This window comes from Peromyscus maniculatus, chromosome 5, assembly GCF_049852395.1.
Source record: "Peromyscus maniculatus bairdii isolate BWxNUB_F1_BW_parent chromosome 5, HU_Pman_BW_mat_3.1, whole genome shotgun sequence".
In the NCBI taxonomy this organism is placed as follows: Eukaryota; Metazoa; Chordata; class Mammalia; order Rodentia; family Cricetidae; genus Peromyscus; species Peromyscus maniculatus.
The window spans coordinates 39,894,370-39,914,716 of record NC_134856.1 but is presented as its reverse complement, the minus strand read 5'-3'; the positions used below and the strand labels follow the sequence as shown (position 1 = coordinate 39,914,716).

At 42.1% G+C, this 20,347-nt stretch overlaps 1 protein-coding gene across 2 annotated transcripts in view; it reads right to left on the bottom strand.

Annotated features, from left to right (window-relative positions):
- Sntb2 (syntrophin beta 2) overlaps positions 1–20,347 on the bottom strand; it is an 83,929-nt gene that overhangs the window by 33,284 nt on the left and 30,298 nt on the right. For both annotated transcript variants that reach the window (XM_076572119.1, XM_076572120.1), the window contains exon 2: positions 8,055–8,268. In XM_076572119.1, the coding sequence (XP_076428234.1) occupies positions 8,055–8,268 (214 nt within the window). The remainder of the gene's footprint in view (positions 1–8,054; positions 8,269–20,347) is intronic.

The following is a 20,347-nucleotide window of genomic DNA, read 5'->3' as shown; positions in this document are numbered from 1 at the left end:
AAATTAGGGGGTTATATTATTATATTTAATATATAAATTGCCTATAACTTCAGCTCCAGGAGAGCCAATGTCTCTGGCCACTGTGGTCACCTATACTTATGTGAACAGACACACACAAAAACACATCTATAATTTTTTTAATTAGGTAATTCTGGTACGAGCCATAAAAAGCCTAACAATGAACTGAAATGCATATTGTTTGAAATAAAGGGATATTATCAGGATATTACTTTTCTTTGTGAATATCATTCCTTATGAAAATTTGGAATTTTATTTACTTATTTGAGACTGAGTCTCACTGGGTAGTCCTGGCTGGTCTGAAACTTGCTGTATAGACTCAGCTGGCCCCAAACTCACAGAGATATACCTGCTTCTGCTTCCCGAGTCCTGGGATTAAAGACATGTGCTGCTGCTGCTGCTGCTACTCCACGTGGCTAAAGCTAACTTTAGATCAGCAGTTCCAAGGCTGGCCTCCACAGCTAACAGTCAGACATTAATTAGGTATCCCCGCCCTACCCTTTCGTTCTACAGTGAAATCAAGGTCAAACTCAGGTCATTAGGTTTACATGCAGCAAGTACTTTTACAAGCTCAGTCATCTTACTAGTCTACTTTTATTTTTGTTTTTACTTTTTCATCTTGCATTAAAAAATTTCAGGGGGGGTTGTTGTTCAATTAATTTGTGCATGCATACATATGCATGTGCACATGAGTGTGCCACAGTGTTGAGGGTGGAGGTCAGAGGATAACTTGCGGGAATCCTTCTTCTTCTACCCTGTGAGTCCCAGGAATCAAAGGGAGATCGTCAGACTTGGTGACAGGCAGCTCTACTACTGAGCCATCTTGCTGGCCCTACTTTTTATTATTTTGAGAGAAGTTCTCACTATGCAGCCCTGGTTGGCCTCAAATTCATGACAATCCTCCTAGGTGTTGGGATGGCAGGTCTGGACCACTATGCTGCCAGCTCCAAATACTTAATTTAAAGTGGTTATTTTACATGGCAAATGTTTATTCTCAAATTCTGCTTTGTCTGTACTTTCTTCTAAGATTTACTTGTATTCATGGTGTGTGGAGGTGCTACAGATGCCACAGATGCCAGAAGAGGTCATCAGATGCCCTGGAACTGGAGTCACAGGTGTGCTGGGAACTGAACTTGTGTCCTCTGCGAGAACAGCAATCACTCTCAAACACTGAGCCACCTCTCTAGGCCCCGCTCTATCCTTCCTTAGATAAATATATTACTTGAGCCCTACTAAATGACAGATATTGTGTTAGTAGTGCAGAAACACAGACCAAAGGGGGGGGAAATCCAGTCTCTACCCTAATTGAGCCTACAATCTAACAGGGAGGGCAGAAAATGAACAGTAGATAAAACACAATTAATTACAGGTCACAGAAGATGTCATAAAGGACAGTTAGTCCTGGCTATTATGAAGACTGTGCCTTAAAAGACACTTCTGCCGGGCAGTGGATGCCTTTAACTTTAGTCCCAGCACTTGAGAGTCAGAGGAGGGCGGATCTCTGTGAGTTCTAGGCCAGTCTGGTCAACAAATCGAGTTCCAGGACAGCCAGGGCTATAGAGAAGCCCTGTCTTGAAAAACTAAAAACAAACAAACAAACAAAACCCCAGCAAGCTGCATCCCTCTACGGCATCTGCTTCAGTTCATGCCTTGAACTGTCCTAACTCATCTCAGTGATGGAATATGACCAGAGAGATCTAAGATAACATCAATTCTTTCCTCCCCAAGTTGCTTTTGGTCATAGTTTTTCATCACAGCAATAGAAACCCTAACTAAAACGAATGGAAGAGCCAAATCCCAGCCACTCTACCACATATCCCAAAATGGGTAGGGAATTGGTGGCAAGCTTATTTCTGAAAGTGAGACTAAAGCACGCACTACAAAGAGATGCCACAGGACTGTGAGTTCCACACCAGCCTGGGCTACTTAGTAAGTTATATCTCAAAAGATAAAAACAGGAACTGGGAATGTGCCTCAGTTGAGTGTTTGACCTCAAAGTTCAATTCCCACCACTGCAAAGACAAAACCAAAACCAAAAAGGCCAAACAAAATCCACCCCCAAACAAAAATGCACCTAGCTGAGCATCATGGCTCCTGTGCTCTGGCAGCTAAGGCAAAATTGCAAGAAATTTGAGGCCAGCCTAGGCTATAGAGTAAACTCTAAGACAGCCTAAGATACACTGTGAAACTGTCTCAAGCAAACAAACAGAATTCTCCATACTCAGTGGCCAATGACTGCCATGACTTCATCCCAGCAAAAGAGTCAGCCATTCTCATTCCCACCAAACTGGCTGGGAGAAGCAATTCGTAGTTCAGACTGCATGTCTTTAGGCTGACCATTTTCTAGAAGGGCTCATTTATTTCTACCCTCCTTGCTGTGTTACTGAGGCCAGCATAACATTCTTTAAACACATGCTCAAATTTACTGGCAAGAACCAGACAAGAAATTTCCTTCACTCCTCCTACTGACCTACTTAGCACTAAAGATAGAAATCAGTTCATCCTTCTTTAGGTACAAAACAATTACTTTCTGGGGAGGAAATAAAAAAAACTTTACACTGTATACAGTCCTCAGACAGTTTCTCAGATAGGTCATGGCAGTCATTGGCCACTGAGTATCCTATTAACACCGAATAGCTTTTAAAAATCCTGGTATTAGACCCTAATTATAAGTAACTTGGAAGAATGAAAATAAATCTGCTATAAAATAAAACTAAGCCTGACTAGTCAGGAGTGGATACTAATCAGGACATGAGAGCTCAAAGGATGAAATGGGCAGGGAGTGGTTTTGTAGGTGGGGTCATCAGCATTTATGAAGACTGTAGCTTCTTGGAAAGAGGCTATGGAAAAGTCAATGAAGAAAACAGTAAACTCCCAAGCAGAACTGAGTCTAGGATCCAAAAGAGTCTGTCTTGGAGCAGTTCTCAAAACTGACACAGAAACATAGTAATGCTTAAAATGAGCTATTTTAAAGGAAAAATTAAAATGAAAACCCTGCCAATAGCAAACATGGAGGCAGTCTGCCAGTAATTGAGCCCATAGGAGAGAGGAGGCAGCTACAAGGTTAAAGGTTTTGGATTGTAGTCAGAGCACTGAGGATTTCCTGGGAAATTTAATCACAGTTTGAACAGACAAGTCAAATCAATACTTAGGTAGACAGAAGCATGGGATTGTAAGCTCAGCCTATATTATCTGCTTGGTTATGTCTTTGACATACCTTATGAGTTAAATTTAGTAATAATCATGGGATTTTATGTCACAAATCTTTTACTAAAAAATAGAATGAAGATGAAAAACTATGAGCCAATGCAAAAGACAGATTTAAAATTGCTACATTCCTACAGGACACTGTGCTGTTTGCTAAGGAATAGGCTCATGTTCTCTCACTGGATTTCATCACTAATTAATTAGTTTTCAAGTTTCATAACACAACACACAATTAACAGAAGCATCTAGCGAGGCAAAGGCAGTAACCTTCATTTACTCACTTATTCTGACAGAACCCCCACCAGCTTTATAAATACAGAACCAAATCAAAGTAGTAAAATAATGATAATAAAAATAAGCTGTTTCGCCAGGCAGGGGTGGCACATGCTTTAATCCCAGTACTCAGGAGGCAGAGTCAGGCAGATCTCAGTGAGTTCGAGGCCAGCCTGGGCTACCAAGTGAGTTCCAGGAAAGGTGCAAAGCTACACAGAGAAACCCTGTCTCGAAAAACAACAACAACAAAAAGGCTGTTTCCCTTTTGGCTTTAATGAAACCTTTACATAAAAATGAAAGATGATTGGGAGGCAGAGCCAGGTGGATCTCTGTGACTTTGAGGCTAGCCTGGTCTACAGAGCAATATCCAGGATAGGCACCAAAACAACACAGAGAAACCCTGTCTTGAGATCCTCTTCCACTGCCTCCCCAAAAAAGAGAGCTGAACCCTAACAAGACTCCAGCACATGCCCATCAGAACAGTCAATACAGACAACTCTGGCAAGAACATGGAGCAAAGGAAACTCTCACGGTTGGCTGCTGTTGGTGTTAGCATAAAATGGCAGTCACTTTGGAAGAATGCCTGGAAATTTCTTCTTTTCTTCTTAGATTTACTTTAGTTATTTAATGTGTTGAGTGTTTTGCCTCCATATATGTATGTGGACCATGTGTGTGCCTGCTGCCCATGGAGGTCAGAAGGAGTCTGATCTCTCGGGACTGGAGTTCCAGACACCTGAAGCCATGTGCTGCTGGAAAGCATGGTCCACTGGAAGAGGAGCCTAACCGAGGAGCCATTTCTCTAGCCCCGGAAGTTCCTTTGAAGATAAAACACACACCTACAATTTGTTTCTTTGATTTTTTTGTTTGTTTTTCAAGACAGGGTTTCTCTGTGTAACAGTCCTGGCTGTCCTGGAACTCTCTTTGTAGACCAGGCTGGCCTCGAACTCACTGAGATTCGCCTGCCGCTGCCTCCTGAGTACCGGGATTAAAGGCATTCGCCACCACCACCCAGCTTGTTTTGTTTGTTTTTTGAGAGAAGGTCTTGCTATATAGCCTTGGCTGGTCTGGAACTCACAGAAAGGCATCTGCCACTGCTTTAAGAGTTCCAGATTAGTGTTAGAATTAAAGGCATGCACCACCATTCCCCGACACACCTACCATTTGACACAGCAACTCCACTCCACCAAGTTCACCCAAGTAAAATGAAAATGCATGACCAAAAATGATGTGCAAAATAGTCATGACAACCAACTCCAAACTGAAAATTGCTCAAGTGACCATCAAGAAGGCACAGATAGGACTAGAGAGATGGCTCATCGGTTTAGAGCACTGACTGCTTTTCCAGAGGACCTGGATTTGGTTCCAGGCACTCACATGGTGGCTCAACCATCTATAACTCTAATCCCAGAGGGTACATTGACCTCTTGGCCTCTGTGGGGTACCAGGCATGCATGTGGGGCACAGGCACACATGTAGGTAAAGCATCCATAAAATAATTTTTAAAACATAAATAAATTGACGTGTGTCTTGGCGGGACTTAGATAATCTTAAGGATAAAGAGCTCCCAGTGATTTTATAGATCTTATCTCCTTTCCCCTTACTGTGTGTGTGTGTGTGTGTGTGTGTGTGTGTGTGTATGGTGTATGCATGTGTGCATGCTGTGTATGTGTATGGAGGCCAGGTCAATTTGGTCGTCTTCCTCTGGCACTCTCTATCTTGTTCTCACTGATCCTGGAGCTCACTGACTGGCTAGGCTGGCCAGCAAACCCTACGATCTTCCTGTCTCTAAGCACTGGGATTCCAGGTGCACGCCACCAAATCTGGCTTTTTACAAGGGTGCTGGGTCTTCATGCTCGTACAAAAACTACCCACAGAGCCATCTTCCCAGCTTTCCTGAAGGGGCTCTAAAAGATGGAGCTGAACAGGCTGTATTTTCATTTTATAGACAGAAAACATGACAGAGAAATTATATAAACAATTTTAGCCAAGGGAAATTGACAGCACCCACACACTTTTAAGAATTTACTATGCCAATTTTATGACTATTTTCTTATTTAATCCTCATAGAACTTTTATTTTGTTCAAGAGGAAACTGAGGCACATAGAAAACAAATAGCTTGGCCTAAATGCCACAGCCCAGGTGCTTAGCTCTGTCTTTTAGTCTTACAACTGAAGTTTGCTTAGGTGATGAGTCTGTAATTTTTTTTTTTTTTCTGCCAAGACACACAGGACAGATGTTCAGTCCTGGAAATAAGCAAAGTTACGTGTGATCCCCGCCAGCTCCTCTGCTGCTTGCTTTTCTCTAGAGAACACTGCAATGCAAGTTAAAGCATCACCCCTCCAGAATAACCTTCAGTCTCTTTTCATTGGCATCTTACAGAAAGACAGTCATTTTCAAATGTGGTATTTCGGGTAGGAACAAATTCCTGTTTAGCAGTGAGACTGAGAATCTTTACACTAGCCTCAGCCACCAGAGATCCAGCCTTGTGCAGTACATCATGGCCAAGTGTGAGGGTCAGCTGACTGGAATGAAGGGTGTGATACATGCCCCCGCCCCAAATATTCTGCAGTGTTTTGACTTTTGCTAAACTGAAAGTACTGGGGGTCACCATAGCATCTTTGTAGCTTCATACTTTGTTCTCAATCACTCCCTCCTCCATTCCCCCTTTCCCTCCCCCCTGCTGGTTACCTTTCTGCTTTCCTTTTATATGTGATCCATCATGTCTCCCTTAGGATCACTTTCTCTCTCTCATGATCCCTGTCCTCTTTCCTGAGCTGCGCGCGCGCGCGCGCGCACGCGCACACACACACACACACACACACACACACACACACACACACAGATAGTCGGCTGACTCTAGCAGTTCCACATTGCTCTCTACACTTGTTCTGAGGAGCTCTTTCAAACCTGACAGTTATCAAATGTTCCCAGCATATGGGGCTAGACAGAGAGAGATGGCTCAGTGGTTAAGAGCACTTGTTGCTTTTGCAGAAGACCCAGGTTCATGCCTGGCAGTGGTGGTACACGCCTTTAATCCCAGGACTCGAGAGTCAGAGACAGGTGGATCTCTGAGCTTGAGGCCAGCCTATTCCAAAGAATGAGTTCCAGGACTACACTGAGAAACCCTGTCTCAAAAAACAAACAAACAAACAAACAAACAAACCAAACAAACCAACCAACGACCCAGGCTCAATTCCCATGACCTACATGGTGGCTTACAAATGTCTGTAACTCCAGTTCCAGGGGAATCTGATGCCCTCTTCTGACTTCTATGGGCAGCAAGTATTTATGCGGTGCACAGACATAACACACATAAAATAAATCTTTAAAAATATTTTCAGCTTATGATTGAGTTTTAAGTAAAGTTAAGGTGATGGATTCTAACAGATGTCTTAGTAGATGATAAAGGTAGCAGAACTCTGAGCTATACAGTCAAATCATAAGCACCTTCATCCTTCCTTCTTTCCCTATCCCCGAAACCCCTGTTCTCCAGAAATTGTATATGTTTCACTCTTCTAGCTGCATCAGCAATGCCATAGGCACCTATTCTAGAAGTGATTTATAATGGAAGGGCTTAGCATTTCTGCCCTCCTTGGCCTGAGTGTTTTTTTTTTTTTTTGTGTGTGTGTGTGTGTGTGTGTGTGTGTGTGTGTGTGTGTGTGTCTGTGTCTGTGTCTGACCAATAGATGAATAGAAGGCTTTTTGCTCCTTTGTGACTTTTCTGAAACTGGTTTACTCAGTTATTTTATAACCTACACTAATCTGGAACTCACTGTGTAGCCCAACTTGGCCTTAAATTCAGTGATCCTCCTTCCTCAGCTTCCCAAGCACTAGGATTTTAGGTGAGAGCTACCACACTGTTTAGCTGTGGCATTTTATGCTACAGTTTCTTGGGATGAAGACATGTCTCAAAGTTAAGAGCACCTTGTGTTCTTGCAAAGGACCTGAGTTTGGCTCTCAGCACCCACACTAGGCAGCTTACTGCTGCCTGTAACTCCAGTTTTGACCTCTTCAGGCACCCATACACATAGCATACATTCACATAAACATACACATGAATAAAAAAATTTATAGACTTTAAAATAAGCTATAGTTTCTTGAGATACTACATAAAACACTCCAAGCACAAGTTTTGTTTGTTTTCTTTTCTCTTTTTGCTTTTTTGAGACAGGGTTTCTCTGTGTAGTTTTGGTGCCTGTCTTGGAACTCTCTGTAGCCCAGGCTGGCCTTGAACTCACAGAGATCCGCCTGCTTCTGCCTCCCAGAGTGCTGGGATTAAAGGCGTGTACTACCATGCCCGGCCCCAAGGTTTTAATGAAGTTAAAGCCTTACATGTTAAAGGAGGTCATTCTTGGCTGGTCTGAAACTCACTATGTAGACCAGTTGGGTCTTGAATTCAAAGATCTGTCTGCTTCTTCCTCCCTAGTGCTGGAATTTAAGGTATGTGCTACTATACCTGACAAGAAAATAATCTACTCGACAGGAGTCACTGATACTGTGGTATGTCCTTGAGTTGGTAATGCTGAGTGTGATGCTCTCGACAGTCACGGCTCACCTGTTCTCCAGATCTGGCATGCTTAGGTTTCTAGCAGCAAAGCACATTTTGAGAGGGATGACCTTCCTGTCCTTGGTGCTATTCTGATGCTTTGGAGAACCAGAGTCTTCACTGCCACTAAAGTTTGGTGACTGGGGAGCAGCACCTTCCCATGGCAGATCTGATACTAAAGATGGCTTCTTGATATACGGTGTTACTTCTCGGATGAACTTGACTATGAAAAAATCAACAAAAACAAAAGGTTAGTATTTTCTTGTTTCTGATCAAATGAAAACCGGAACATCTGTATACATGCACCATCTAGAGTGAAGTGCAGAGCAGAACCCAGGGCTATCCATGTCCTTGAGCTTACTCCACATCTCCTGAGCTCGCACTGAGGGCTCACCTTAATGCTTCTACCCACCGAAATACACACGACAATCTTAATCTCTTGTGCAAGAGAACCTTTCAAATGGCAGAAAAATATCTCTTTCTTCCCTATACTAAGGCAAGTACTTCAGCTCAATTGATACAAGGCTTATTTGGCTTGGTCCCTGCCCTAAAGGAACGCTTCACCTGGATGGGGTAGAGGAAGCTACATAAACATTATTACTGTGCTAAAAAAAAAAGTGTCAAAGTATATACAAGCACAAAGGAGACCCCTCGCCTTTCACAATAGTCCATCACCATTAAATCCTCTTTGAACACATAATATAGGTTGAGTACCCCTTATCTGATATGCTTGCCAGCAGAAGCCTTACAGAAGCCTTGATGTATTTGTATATACACGGAGATAAAAATATTCATATATACATGGGAGGATGAACAAGAAGTCCATTTTCATAAATAGTATACATATGCTTGAAGGCAACTTAGGCAAGAGCATCTTCATTTGCACTGCCGTATTAGGTCAGGTATGGAACTTTCCACTTATGTCATGGCTGTGTTCGAAAAGCTTCAGGTTTTAGGTTTTTGAATGAGGTATAATTGATACACATTCACATAAAACAAAACCCAGAAGTACTAGATTTCATAATAATGATAGATTTCCATCTCTAAAGGTAACTATTGTGTGAGCATGTATGTAGAGGTGCTACATATGCTAAGTGCAATATAAGAGCAGACACATTTATATGTCTGTCTATCCGCCAATTTCACACAATGGTAGTATACTATGCTTACTATTTACTACTTGTATTTTTATTCAGCAATGTTGACAGCAGTCAGTCGGTCATTATCCCCCGCCCCCCTCCATACCACCCGATGATGGTGTTTTATGAACACCCAACACTTCTACAACACAATGGAGACACCTTTGGGAAGGGACTTGCCTGGTTCAGTTCTCACTGCTTCAAAGCTCTATAGTTTTACCTGCTACTTCTAAGGTTCTCCCCTAAATACAAGAGTGTTTCTGAACAAGTGCAAGCTCCAGGCACACAGTGAATATTCAATCAACAGCAGGTGCCTTTCTTTTGCCTTCCTTAGAAAGCTGGAGAAATTAAATAAAATTAATCCTCATCAGTAGAAGCCATTGTCTTATGTTATTAAATTAACCCCAGCACTTGAGAGGCAGAGACAGGAGGATCTCTGTGAGTTCATGGCCAGCTAGTTCTATCTAGAGAGTTTCAGGTCAGCCAAGGCTATACAAAGTGAGACCCTGTCTCAAATGAACAAATGAAACAGACAAGCAGAGGCAGGTGGATCTCTGTGAGTTCAAGGCCAGCCTGGGCTACAGAGTAAATTCCAGGATAGGCTCCAAAGCTACACAGAGAAACCCTGCCTCAGAAAACAAACAAACAAACAAACAAAAAAAGCAAGAAACAGACAAACAAAAAACATCATACCAATATCTGCTGAAATCAAGCATAATACTTGGAAACATAATTCTCACACTGCCATTTAGATATGTACAGACACTTGCATATGTGGGCATATTTTTCCTGTATGTTTTTATAAATGCATTTTTGGGTGGAGAGAGCAAAAGCTTGCTGCCTTGGGTCACCAAGGAGATTTTTCATCCTAGAAGAATGAGCAGGAGTGTAGCCAATATATCCCTTAAGCAGCTGACTCAGGCATTTCAATACACATGAGCTTTGTGCTTTCAGGAGAGGATTAGATCACGAGAACTTGGCAGAAATTCTTAAGGTTTTCAATCAATGCCAATGGCAGCCGCATGCTTTGAAACACTTGATGCACCATGCCAGCCACTAGCTTACCAACTGGGGGGAAACAAAGCCGTTCTAATGAGTACCCTTGAAAAGTACAATGATTAGAAGAGTCCTTAACGATCTACTCAGAATTAGCATCTCTAATATGATTACTATAAACACGCTAAAACCAAAGCAAAGCAGACACACATCCAACCTAAGGGCCACTGTATTAAAAGAGCAATGAATGTGGGCTCAGGACAGCCAGGCTGGCACACTGCTTTCCTAGCACGTACAGAGCCCCTGGTTTGATGTTCAGCACCTCACAAACCAAACATGGTGGTTTATGAGTGGGAAGAGGAGGATTAAAAGTTCAAGGTCATTCTGGGCTGCATACCAATTTTAAGGCTTGCCTGTGCTACATGAAACCTTCACTCAAAAAAATGAAAAAAAAAAAAAGTGTTAAATTTCACCTAATAGCTAATTAGCTATCCATAATGTTTAATGCCCGTAAATTGATATTTTTATCTTATGCTAATACCTTCCCAGCTGTCACAGAACCAAATTGGACAACTTGAAAAGAAACACCTTTACAACCAAACCACTAGCTTTCAGCTCATTTTTTCCCCCTCATAGTTAAAGATCATCCTCAAAATAGTTCCAGCACTGGGGAGGCACAGGCAGATGCAGAGGCAGGTGGATCTCTGAGATTGAGGCTAGCCTGGTCTACAGAACAAGTCTCGGACAGCCAGGGCTACACAGAGAAATGCTGGGGTGCAGGGGAGGGGGGGGATCACCCTCAAAATAACCACACACTGATGTTTGTCAACTGCTCTAAGTGCTCAGAGGCTAGAGCTAATTTTCTGTCTTACCTGCACTGATCACGCTTAGTAAGATGAAGGGGAGGGCTTAGGTAGTCGTAGAGTTCTTGCCTAGGACTTCAGGCTTTAGGTTCAATTAAAACAAACAAACAACAACAACAAAAACACGAGAAGAAAAAAATCCAAAAGAAAGAGGTCCTATCCATCCTGAAAAGTATCAGTGGAACTCCTCTTTTTCCTTATTCTGGTTTTTCCAGACAGGGTTTCTCTGTATAGCCCTGGCTGTCCTGGGACTAGCTCTGTAGACTGTACGGGCCTCTAATTCACATAGATCCACCTGCTTCTGCCTCCCTAGTGCTGGGATTAAGGCATGTGCCACCACTGCCCAGCCCCTTTTCCTTTTTCAAATGACAAAAACATGGCCGGTATGAAATGGTTCAGCTGGTAAAGGTGCTTGTTGCCAAGCCTGAGGACCTTAGTCCCAGGGACCCACAGAGTGGACGGAGAGAAAGGACTCCAGTAAGTTGTCCTCTGACCCCTGCATGCACACATACAAAGTAAATAATTGTAATTAACAAACTATCTGTCCTATACATGTACCTATAAATATATTGAGAAAGATATTTATCAGGTATTACAGTGCTTCTTTATATGCTGATTTTAAATATATAATTTTGTGTGTTTTAAATGTAATGCCTTTATTATGGGTTTTTTAAAATAAGGTCATCATTTTGACTAAATAGTAAGTTAAGACTGTCTCAAAAAGGGAAGGAGAAGGGAAAGGAGGAGGAGGAAGGAAAGGAGAAAAGAATGTTTATATAGCTTTAAATTTTTTTTAACTTTTATTTATTCATGTGCCTACTTGTCTGTATGTGTACCACTTGCATGCAATACCCACAGAGACAGGAGGAGGGCCTCAGATCCCTTAGAACTGGAGTTACATATGGATGTGAGCCAATGAAGTAGATGTTGGGAACTAAACTCAGGTTCTCTGCAAGAGCAGCCAATGCTCTTAACCACTAAGCCACTCTCCAGCCCCTTTTCTTCCCTACAAGATAATAAAAAATGCTTAAGGGGAAAAAAGATTTTAAAAAAAATTCCAATTTTACTATATCTTTTAAACTTTCTAGTGTTACATTTTCCACATTACATCAACTCTTAAGTATTATTTAAGAATCACCGCCAGGGGGTGGTGGTGCACACCTTTAATCCCAGAACTTTAGAGGCAGAGGCAGGTGGATCTCTGTGAGTTCAAGGCCAGCCTGGTCTACAAAGCAAGTTCCAGGACAGGCTCCAAAGCTACACAGAAAAACCCTGTCTCAACAAACAAACAAACAAACACACACATCACTATATTGCTGGGCAGTAGTGGCACACGCCTTTAATCCCAGCACTCAGGAGGCAGAGGCAGGCAGATCTCTGTAAATTCGAGACCAGTCTGGGCTACAGAGTGAGTTCCAGGAAAGGAGAACAGAGCTACACAGAGAAACCCTGTCTGGGGGGGGGGGGGCAGGGCGACACCATATCACTTTCCATTGTATGCTTATAATTTACTAGATTATTCCCTAATTATTGGGTATTTAGTTTTAATGCAATGAACATCTTTTTCAGGGAGAAATTAACTACTGGGTCAAAGAAATATTCAAGACTCCTGATAAACATGGATAAACTGTTTCACCAAGGCCAGACTTTAGTAGCATGTCCAGGTCCCACAATGTGATATGTGATAGTTAATCATGATTGTCAACTTGATTGGCTCTGGAGTCAAGTAAAAGGCATGCCTGAGTGGGCATGTGAGGGTATTTTCCTGGAAGGACTGGCTGAGAGGAGATCCTTTTTATGCCCAAATTATGAGGTATGAGGGGACAGCTGTTTGCTTTTCGCCTATTGACCTTTCATCCTTGCTGGTGCATGTACCTACTCTGTTGCTGCCTCTGTAGTCATCTTTTACTGACAATGGAACCCAGCTTCTTCAGCTTTCCAGGTGGACTGAAGACTTATGATTCTCCAGGAATCCTCCAGGCCTTAAGTGCCAGACTGGGACTGCTGAGGAACCTAGCCTCGTGGACTGATCAGCTACTGGGTTCTCAGCTTCTCCAGCAGTAGACAAACCACTGCTGGACTATCCAGTCCATACCAATGTAAGCCAATCTGATAAATCTCCTTTGTAATACATACTCATTCTAACAGTTCCGGTTTAGTTCTGTTTCTCTAGAGAACCCTAACTAATGCACAGTATTATTTAAAAAAAATCCTGGGGCTGGAGAGGTGGCTCAGAGGTTAAGAGCGCTGGCTGTTCTTCCAGAGGTCCCGAGTTCAATCCCCAGCAACCACATGGTGGCTCACAACCATCTATAATGAGATCTGGTGCCCTCTTCTGGCATGTAGAGACACTGTATGTGTAATAAATAAATAAATCTTAAAAAAAAAAAAAAAAATCCTGGCCCTGGCAGTGGTGGCGCACGCCTTTAATCCCAGCACTCGGGAGGCAGAGCCAGGCGGATCTCTGTGAGTTCCAGGCCAGCCTGGTCTCCCAAAGTGAGTTCCAGGAAAGGTGCAAAGCTATACAGAGAAACCCTGTCTCAAAAAAACAAAACAAAACAAAACAAAACAAAAAACACCAAAAGAAAAAGAACCATTTCATTAATCTTATCAAATGTGATCATTTATAGGACTACATGGAGTTTAGATATGTACTTAACTGCAGTGGTGAATCTTTCTCCTTTCTTAGAATAATCTCCTGGAAGCAGAGGAGGATTTGCCATACACAGAGATAAATATAATCTCTGGATAAGCGCTCTTACTGATGCTGATATTAACATAAATGGGCTGTCACTTCCAAGGACAAACCTGAACACATTCAGAGCTATTCCAGAGCTGGGCATGATGGTACATGCCTGCAGTCCTAACACTTGGGAAACTGAGACAGGAAGATGGAGAATTCAAGACCAGGATTTATTACATAGTGAATTTGAGGTAATCCTCAGTTACTTAATGAGACCCACCTCAAAATAACCAAACAGGGACTGGAGAAATGGCTCAGCTAATAAGAGTGTGCTTCCACAGGTTGTCCTCTGACTTCCAGAGAGAGATGCTGTGGCATGTACATATATCTAAGTATACAGACAGATGAATAAATAAGTTAAAAAATGTCATTGCCTATTCATTATTCTGACATCTCAAATTTACCCTGGCTCTCTAAGAATGAGATGAAGGGAGCTGGAAAGAAGTTGTGGATGCTGTGACTCCACTGAAGGCAGAAGCAGGGAGATTGCAAGTGAAAAGCCAGACAGAGACGCCATAGGGGGGGGGAACAAACAGAGATGCCATAGGGAAACCGATTCAGAGAAGCGGAAGCAGCCAGGCATGCTGGTGCGGCTCTAATCCCAGCACTCAGGTGGAGCACCAAGGTTTGGTTCAAAGAACCCACATGGTGCTCACAACTGTTTGGAATTCCAGTTCTAAGAAGTCTGGTACCCTCTTGTGAGTTCTGTGGGTACTCAGACACACACATAGCACATAGACAGACATGCAGGTAAGCATGCATTTCAAGTGGAAAAAGAGTGATGTTTCTTTTGTTCTCTGTTTTTTAAAAATAAGCTTTTAGCTGGGTGGTGGCGAATCCCTTTAATCCCAGCACTTGTAAGGTAGAGGCCAACCTGATCTACAAAGCAAGTTCCAGGACAGACTCCAAAGCTACACAGAGAAACCCTGTCTCGAGAAACCAAAAAGGTTTTAAAGATTTTTATTTATTTATTTATATGTGTATATGTGTTTGTGTGTGTGGCTGCAGAGGCCAGAAGAGGTTGTCCATCCCTTGAAGCTGGAGTTAAAGGGAGTTGTAAGTCACCTTATATGGGTAACGGGAACTCAATTTTGGTCCTCTGGAAGAGCATCAAGTCACTTAAGTTCTGATCCCTGGCCCCTTCCTTTCTTTGGGCAGGGTCTCATATATGCCAGGCAGACATCCAACTTATATGTAGCTGAGGACGACCTTGAACTTCTGATTCTTCTTCCTCTACTTCTGGGATTAAAGTTATGTACCACTACACACAGCTTTAAAAATAAATGTGTGTGTGTGTCTACCACATGTGTATAGACCAGAAGAGGGCATAAGATCTACTGGAGCTGGAATTAAAGGCAGTTGCGCTCCCAACATGGGTCCCAGGAACTGAACTCAGGACCTCTGGAAGAGCAGTTCACACTCTTAGCTGCTGAGCAATCTTTCTAAGTCCAGAGCAAACATTCTGAAAGATTCGATGACTGTTGCTGATCTGCTGTCTGTGTGTTTATATTTGAAGAGTTAGTATAGACTGAAGCTAACACTGAGTTTCTAATTTGGGCAACTGGTGATACCACCACCTGTGCCAAGTAATTTAAACATTGAAGGTTGGAGGAAAGAGTTGAGTTTGGACATCGAGTTTGGATACAAGCAAAAGAAGACACAACTAAGAATGGTGTAAGCATCAAAGAATGTTTTAACAGGTCTGAAGTTGGTTCTTAAAGGACTGAAGAAACACCTCCTGATGTCATGTTTGTTATGTTATCTGCAGTGCGTTTATTTATATTACAGTTGTAGAGCCTGACACATCGAAAGCTGCCTGGAGACGTCAGTTCAAGGAAGAATGAAAGAGAAGAGAGTTGCTGGTGCGATCTGTTCTCTATATCAAGAGAAGCTTTCCCAGCTGAGTATGGTGACTCATACCTATAATCCATCATTTGGGAGATGGAGGCAGGAGGATCACCTCAAATTCAAGGTCAGCTTTGTCTATATAGTGAGAGGCCAGGCTGGGTTACAGAATAAGACCGTTTCAAACAATGGAAGGAAAGGAAGGAGTGATGGCTTTCTTAAATGCAGCATATTTCAGCATGAAATCTCTCTAACTGGCCAACAGTGAGCTTGCAGCGAAGATTGGAGAAGTATGTGATTAATTTTGGTAGAAAGAGCTGAGGATTAGAAATAGATGCTAGGTTACACAGTCAAGTATCTGTAATGAACTCAAATTTTTAGTATCTGTAAAACTTTAGATAAGGCCAGGCTGTGCTAAAGGCAACACATCTTCAATCCCAGAACTCAGAGGCAGGTGGATCTCTGTGAGTTCTAGGCCAGCCTGGTCTACAGAGCTAGTCCAGGACAGGCTCCAAAGCTACAGAGAAACCCTGTCTCAAAAAAACAAAACAAAACAAAACAAAACAAAAAAAAAAAAAAAAAAAAAAAAAAAGAAAGAAAGAAAGAAAAGAAAAGAAAAGAAAAAAAAAACACTGTGGGGGTTGGGGAGCGGGGAATGAATCTCAGATAAGAATGAGAAACTCTTCATTATTTAGCTTTGGGTCCCAAACAGAACTCTAGTTGGTTGATAGTATGAAAAATTAATTGGCTTAATGAAAATTAGATTAGTACCTGGAAGGGCCATCATGAAGGAGCTGGGGTGTAAAAATGTGTTTGTTTAGTGTCTAGCTTTCTGCAGATGTCAAATCAAAGAGTATTCGTATATACCTCTGGAATTATAAGGTCTCCCCAAAGGCTGAATGAGTAATCATACTGCAGTGTATGATGATTTATATTTAGCTGAGACTCTTAATAGCATGTAATAGCAATATAACAGTCATTACACAGATGATTACAATACAAGCCTAAAGATTAAGTAATTTGTTTACGGTTGGGTCGTGAGTCAGTAATAAGCCAGGTCAGAGTGGGGAGGACCTCAGATCTCTGAGGCACTGATGTGTGTGCTCCAGGTATACTAGGAAGAGCCCTCTCATTTGGTTCGTTCTTTTTTCTAGTATTTAATGGTTTGTACCAACCAGCTGGGTGTGGTGGTACATGTCTTTAATCCCAGTTTAGGACAGCCAGGGCTACACAGAGAAACCTTGTCTCAAAAGACACACACACAAAAAAAAAGCAAGCAAAAAGTCTGTACCAACCATAATTCTAAGAAACCTGATCACTTATTTAAGCTTCTTGACAGTTTTATGTTAACAAATATATTTTTCTCTGCAAGAAAGATGCTTGGCTGATGTTTTTGTTCTTTTTGCTCCTATTATTATCACTGGTTTTATTTAGGGAAGCCTCATGCATCCCAGACTAGGCTTAAACTCACTGTGTAGCCAAGGATGACCTTGAAGTTCTGGACTTCCTGCTTCCCCGCCTGAGTTCTGGGTTTCCAGGTATGTACTGGGGTTGGACTTGGGTTTCATACACTTGGCAGTCTTTCTACCCACTGAGCTATATCCCCAGCAGCCCCTTCTGGTATTTTTAAATTAGTGTTCTGTAAGAAAGAACTGATTCTTTCCTGTCTTTACTTAGCTTATATCAGCATGAATTCATGGTTTTTATTTTATGGGTTATAATCGCTGACATTCTACTAATAATTTTGATGTTGGAATTGTTCTACTCTTTGTTTTAGTTATAATTTAATCAAGGAAACTAACAAAACATTGTTATTTGATATATAAATATCACACTATAGCTCAATGTTCAGTGTTGGTCTCAGTGTACTGCAGCCACATTCCTTAGTTATGTTACATAAGGAAGGAGAGAACACGATCAATCATATCTTTGTCTTTTCTCCTCTTCCTGAACTTGGTTATTCCTCCAAATTGTTCAGAAAATCTCTAATGACAATAAATGCCTGGCACTTACAAATATCAGGCCTTTTGTACAAATTTAAAAGTTGCTAAGTGATTGCAGACACGGAAACTTGGATGGAGTTCTTATTCCCAGTGGTGGCTTTCACTGGATGCTCAGGATGGAGTGTTTGCTGACCCCGTGAAGGCAGCTATTGTGCTGGGTTAATACTGTGTTTCCGTTCATAGTGTATCACTCAGTGTGCTGATCTAAAACAAACCATCCGGTTTGTCCAGCTAGTCCAAGATACATCCACTTAGCAGCAAGGAAAGAGATGTATTTCCTTGCACTTAAATGGCTAGAACTTTTTTGTTTAATGGAGAACATTTTGTTATCACACAGAAACCCTATCTCAAAAAAGAAAAAAAAATTAAAAATATATTTAAGTGAATTAAATTAGGGATGGGAATATAGTGTAGCACATTTGGTAGAGTGCTTGCCTAACATGCATGAAGGCCTGGGTTTGATCCCCAGCACATGCCTGGAGTCCCAGTACTAAGGAGGTGAAGGTAGGAGGATCAGGAATCCAAAATCATCTTCTGACACAGCAACTTCAAACCCTGCCTTGGCTTCGGAGATCCTTTACAAAAAAAGTTGATGGTGGTTTTGTGTGTGTGTGTGCAGTCATTTTCCCAAATCCCAAAGTTTATAACTAGTAGAACTAGAATTCACATCTGTGTCTAAGTTCAAATCTTAGATTCTGGGCTTGGGGCTGTATTTTAGTGGTAGAACAGTTGCCTAGCATATGCAAGACACTGGGTTACGGAATAGTAAGTTTCTGTTCACTACACTGCAATCCTTTGCAAGTTCAGCCTGTTATGCTGGGTCTGGTTCACACCTGTACTCTCAGCACCTAGAAGTCTAAGGCCTGAGAGTTACTCAAAGGTCCAGTCTGGGCTGTAGTATGACAGACACCTCATCTCTTAGGGAGGTGGGAGAGAAGGCAGGCTGTTGGTGGCACTCAAAAAGCTGAGGGAGGAGAAGGATCAATGCAAATTTGAGGCCAACCTAGCCTACAAAATAAGATCTTAAAAAAAAAGAAAGAAGGGGACTGCAGAGATGGCTCAGTGGTTAAGAACATTGGTTGTTCTTTCAGAGGCCCTGGGTTCAATTCCTAAGATGGCGCACAACCAGAAATAAATCTAGTGCCAGAGGACATGGTGCCCTCTTTTGGTCTCTGTAGACACCAGGCATGTAAATGTGGTACATATATACAAGTTGACAAACACACACATACAATAGAAATTAAAGAAGACACTGTTGTTTTTTTCAAAACAGGGTTTCTCTGTGCCTGCTTCCCACGTGCCAGGATTAAAAGTGTGTGCCAGCAGAGCACAGCACATTGTATTTTTTAAAAGAAAAAATTTCAGCTAGGTAGTGGTGGCACATGCCTTTAATCCCGGCAATTGGGAGGCAGAGGCAGGTGGATCTCTGAGTTTGAAGCCAGCCTGGTCTACAGAGTGAGTTTTAGGACAGCCAGGGCTATACAAAGAAACCTTGTCTTGAAAAAACAAAACCAAGACCATCTGTTGGCAGAGTGCGTGTTAACACACAAGGTTTACTGGGCTCTGTCCTCAGCACCACACAAAGCCAGATGTGGTGGCAAAGCCAGATGTGGTGTGGTAGTTCCATCAGGAGAGACAGTATTATTCCAAGACTTTTTGCATAATCCCTTTTTCATTGACTCTGTTTCAAAGAAGAGGGGGAAAAGTATGCAGGATAGCTGTAGTGATTCCTAACATAGCTGTAATATCATCACTTCGGAATCAAAGCCAAGAAGATCTCAAAATTGAGGTCAGCCTGGGCTACACAGCAAGACTTTGTAGAAAAATTTAAAAGAAAAATTTTAAAAAAAAAATATTTTACATGATCAGAACTTTTCACTAAGTGTAGTAACACAGATCTATAGTCCCCAATACTCAGAAGGCTGAGGCAGGAGGATGGCAAAATCAAGACAAGATAAACGAAAAAGAAACAATACACAGTCGGGCATGGTGGTGGTGCATGCCTTTAACCCCAGCACTCAGGAGGCAGAGGCAGGCAGATCTGTGAGTTTGAGGTCAGTCTGGTCTACAGAGTGAGTTCCAGGACAGGCTTCAAAGCTACACAGAGAAACCCTGTCTCAAGATGGGGGCTGAGGGGCGGGGGTGGGACTGGGACACGTGGAAGATAATGACACACAGGACATGACATTGTTTCTTATGTAACAGCACTTCTTTGTAGAGAAAGAAACAGGAAGAGCTTACTTAACTATATACCCCCCCCCCCAAAAAAAAAAAAAAAGAAACCCAGGAAGGCCATAGAAAATAAGTATAAATTGACGTGGGTGTGGTGACCTATGTTTATGATCCCTGCACTTAACCTGCAGAAGCAGAAAGATCATTACAAGTTCAAGGGCAGGCTGGGACCTGTCCAAAAAAAAAAAAAAAAAAAGCAAAACTCAGGCTGGAGAGATGGCTCAGAGGTTAAGAGCACTGACTACTCTTACTAAGGTCCTGAGTTCAATTCCCAGCAACCACACAGTGACTCACAACCATCTATAATGAGATCTGGTGCATGCAGGCAGAACACTGCATACATAATAAATCTTTTTTTTTTTTTTTTTTGGTTTTTTTTTGGTTTTTTTTTGGTTTTTTCGAGACAGGGTTTCTCTGTGTAGCTTTGCGCCTTTTCCTGGAACTCACTTGGTAGCCCAGGCTGGCCTCGAACTCACAGAGA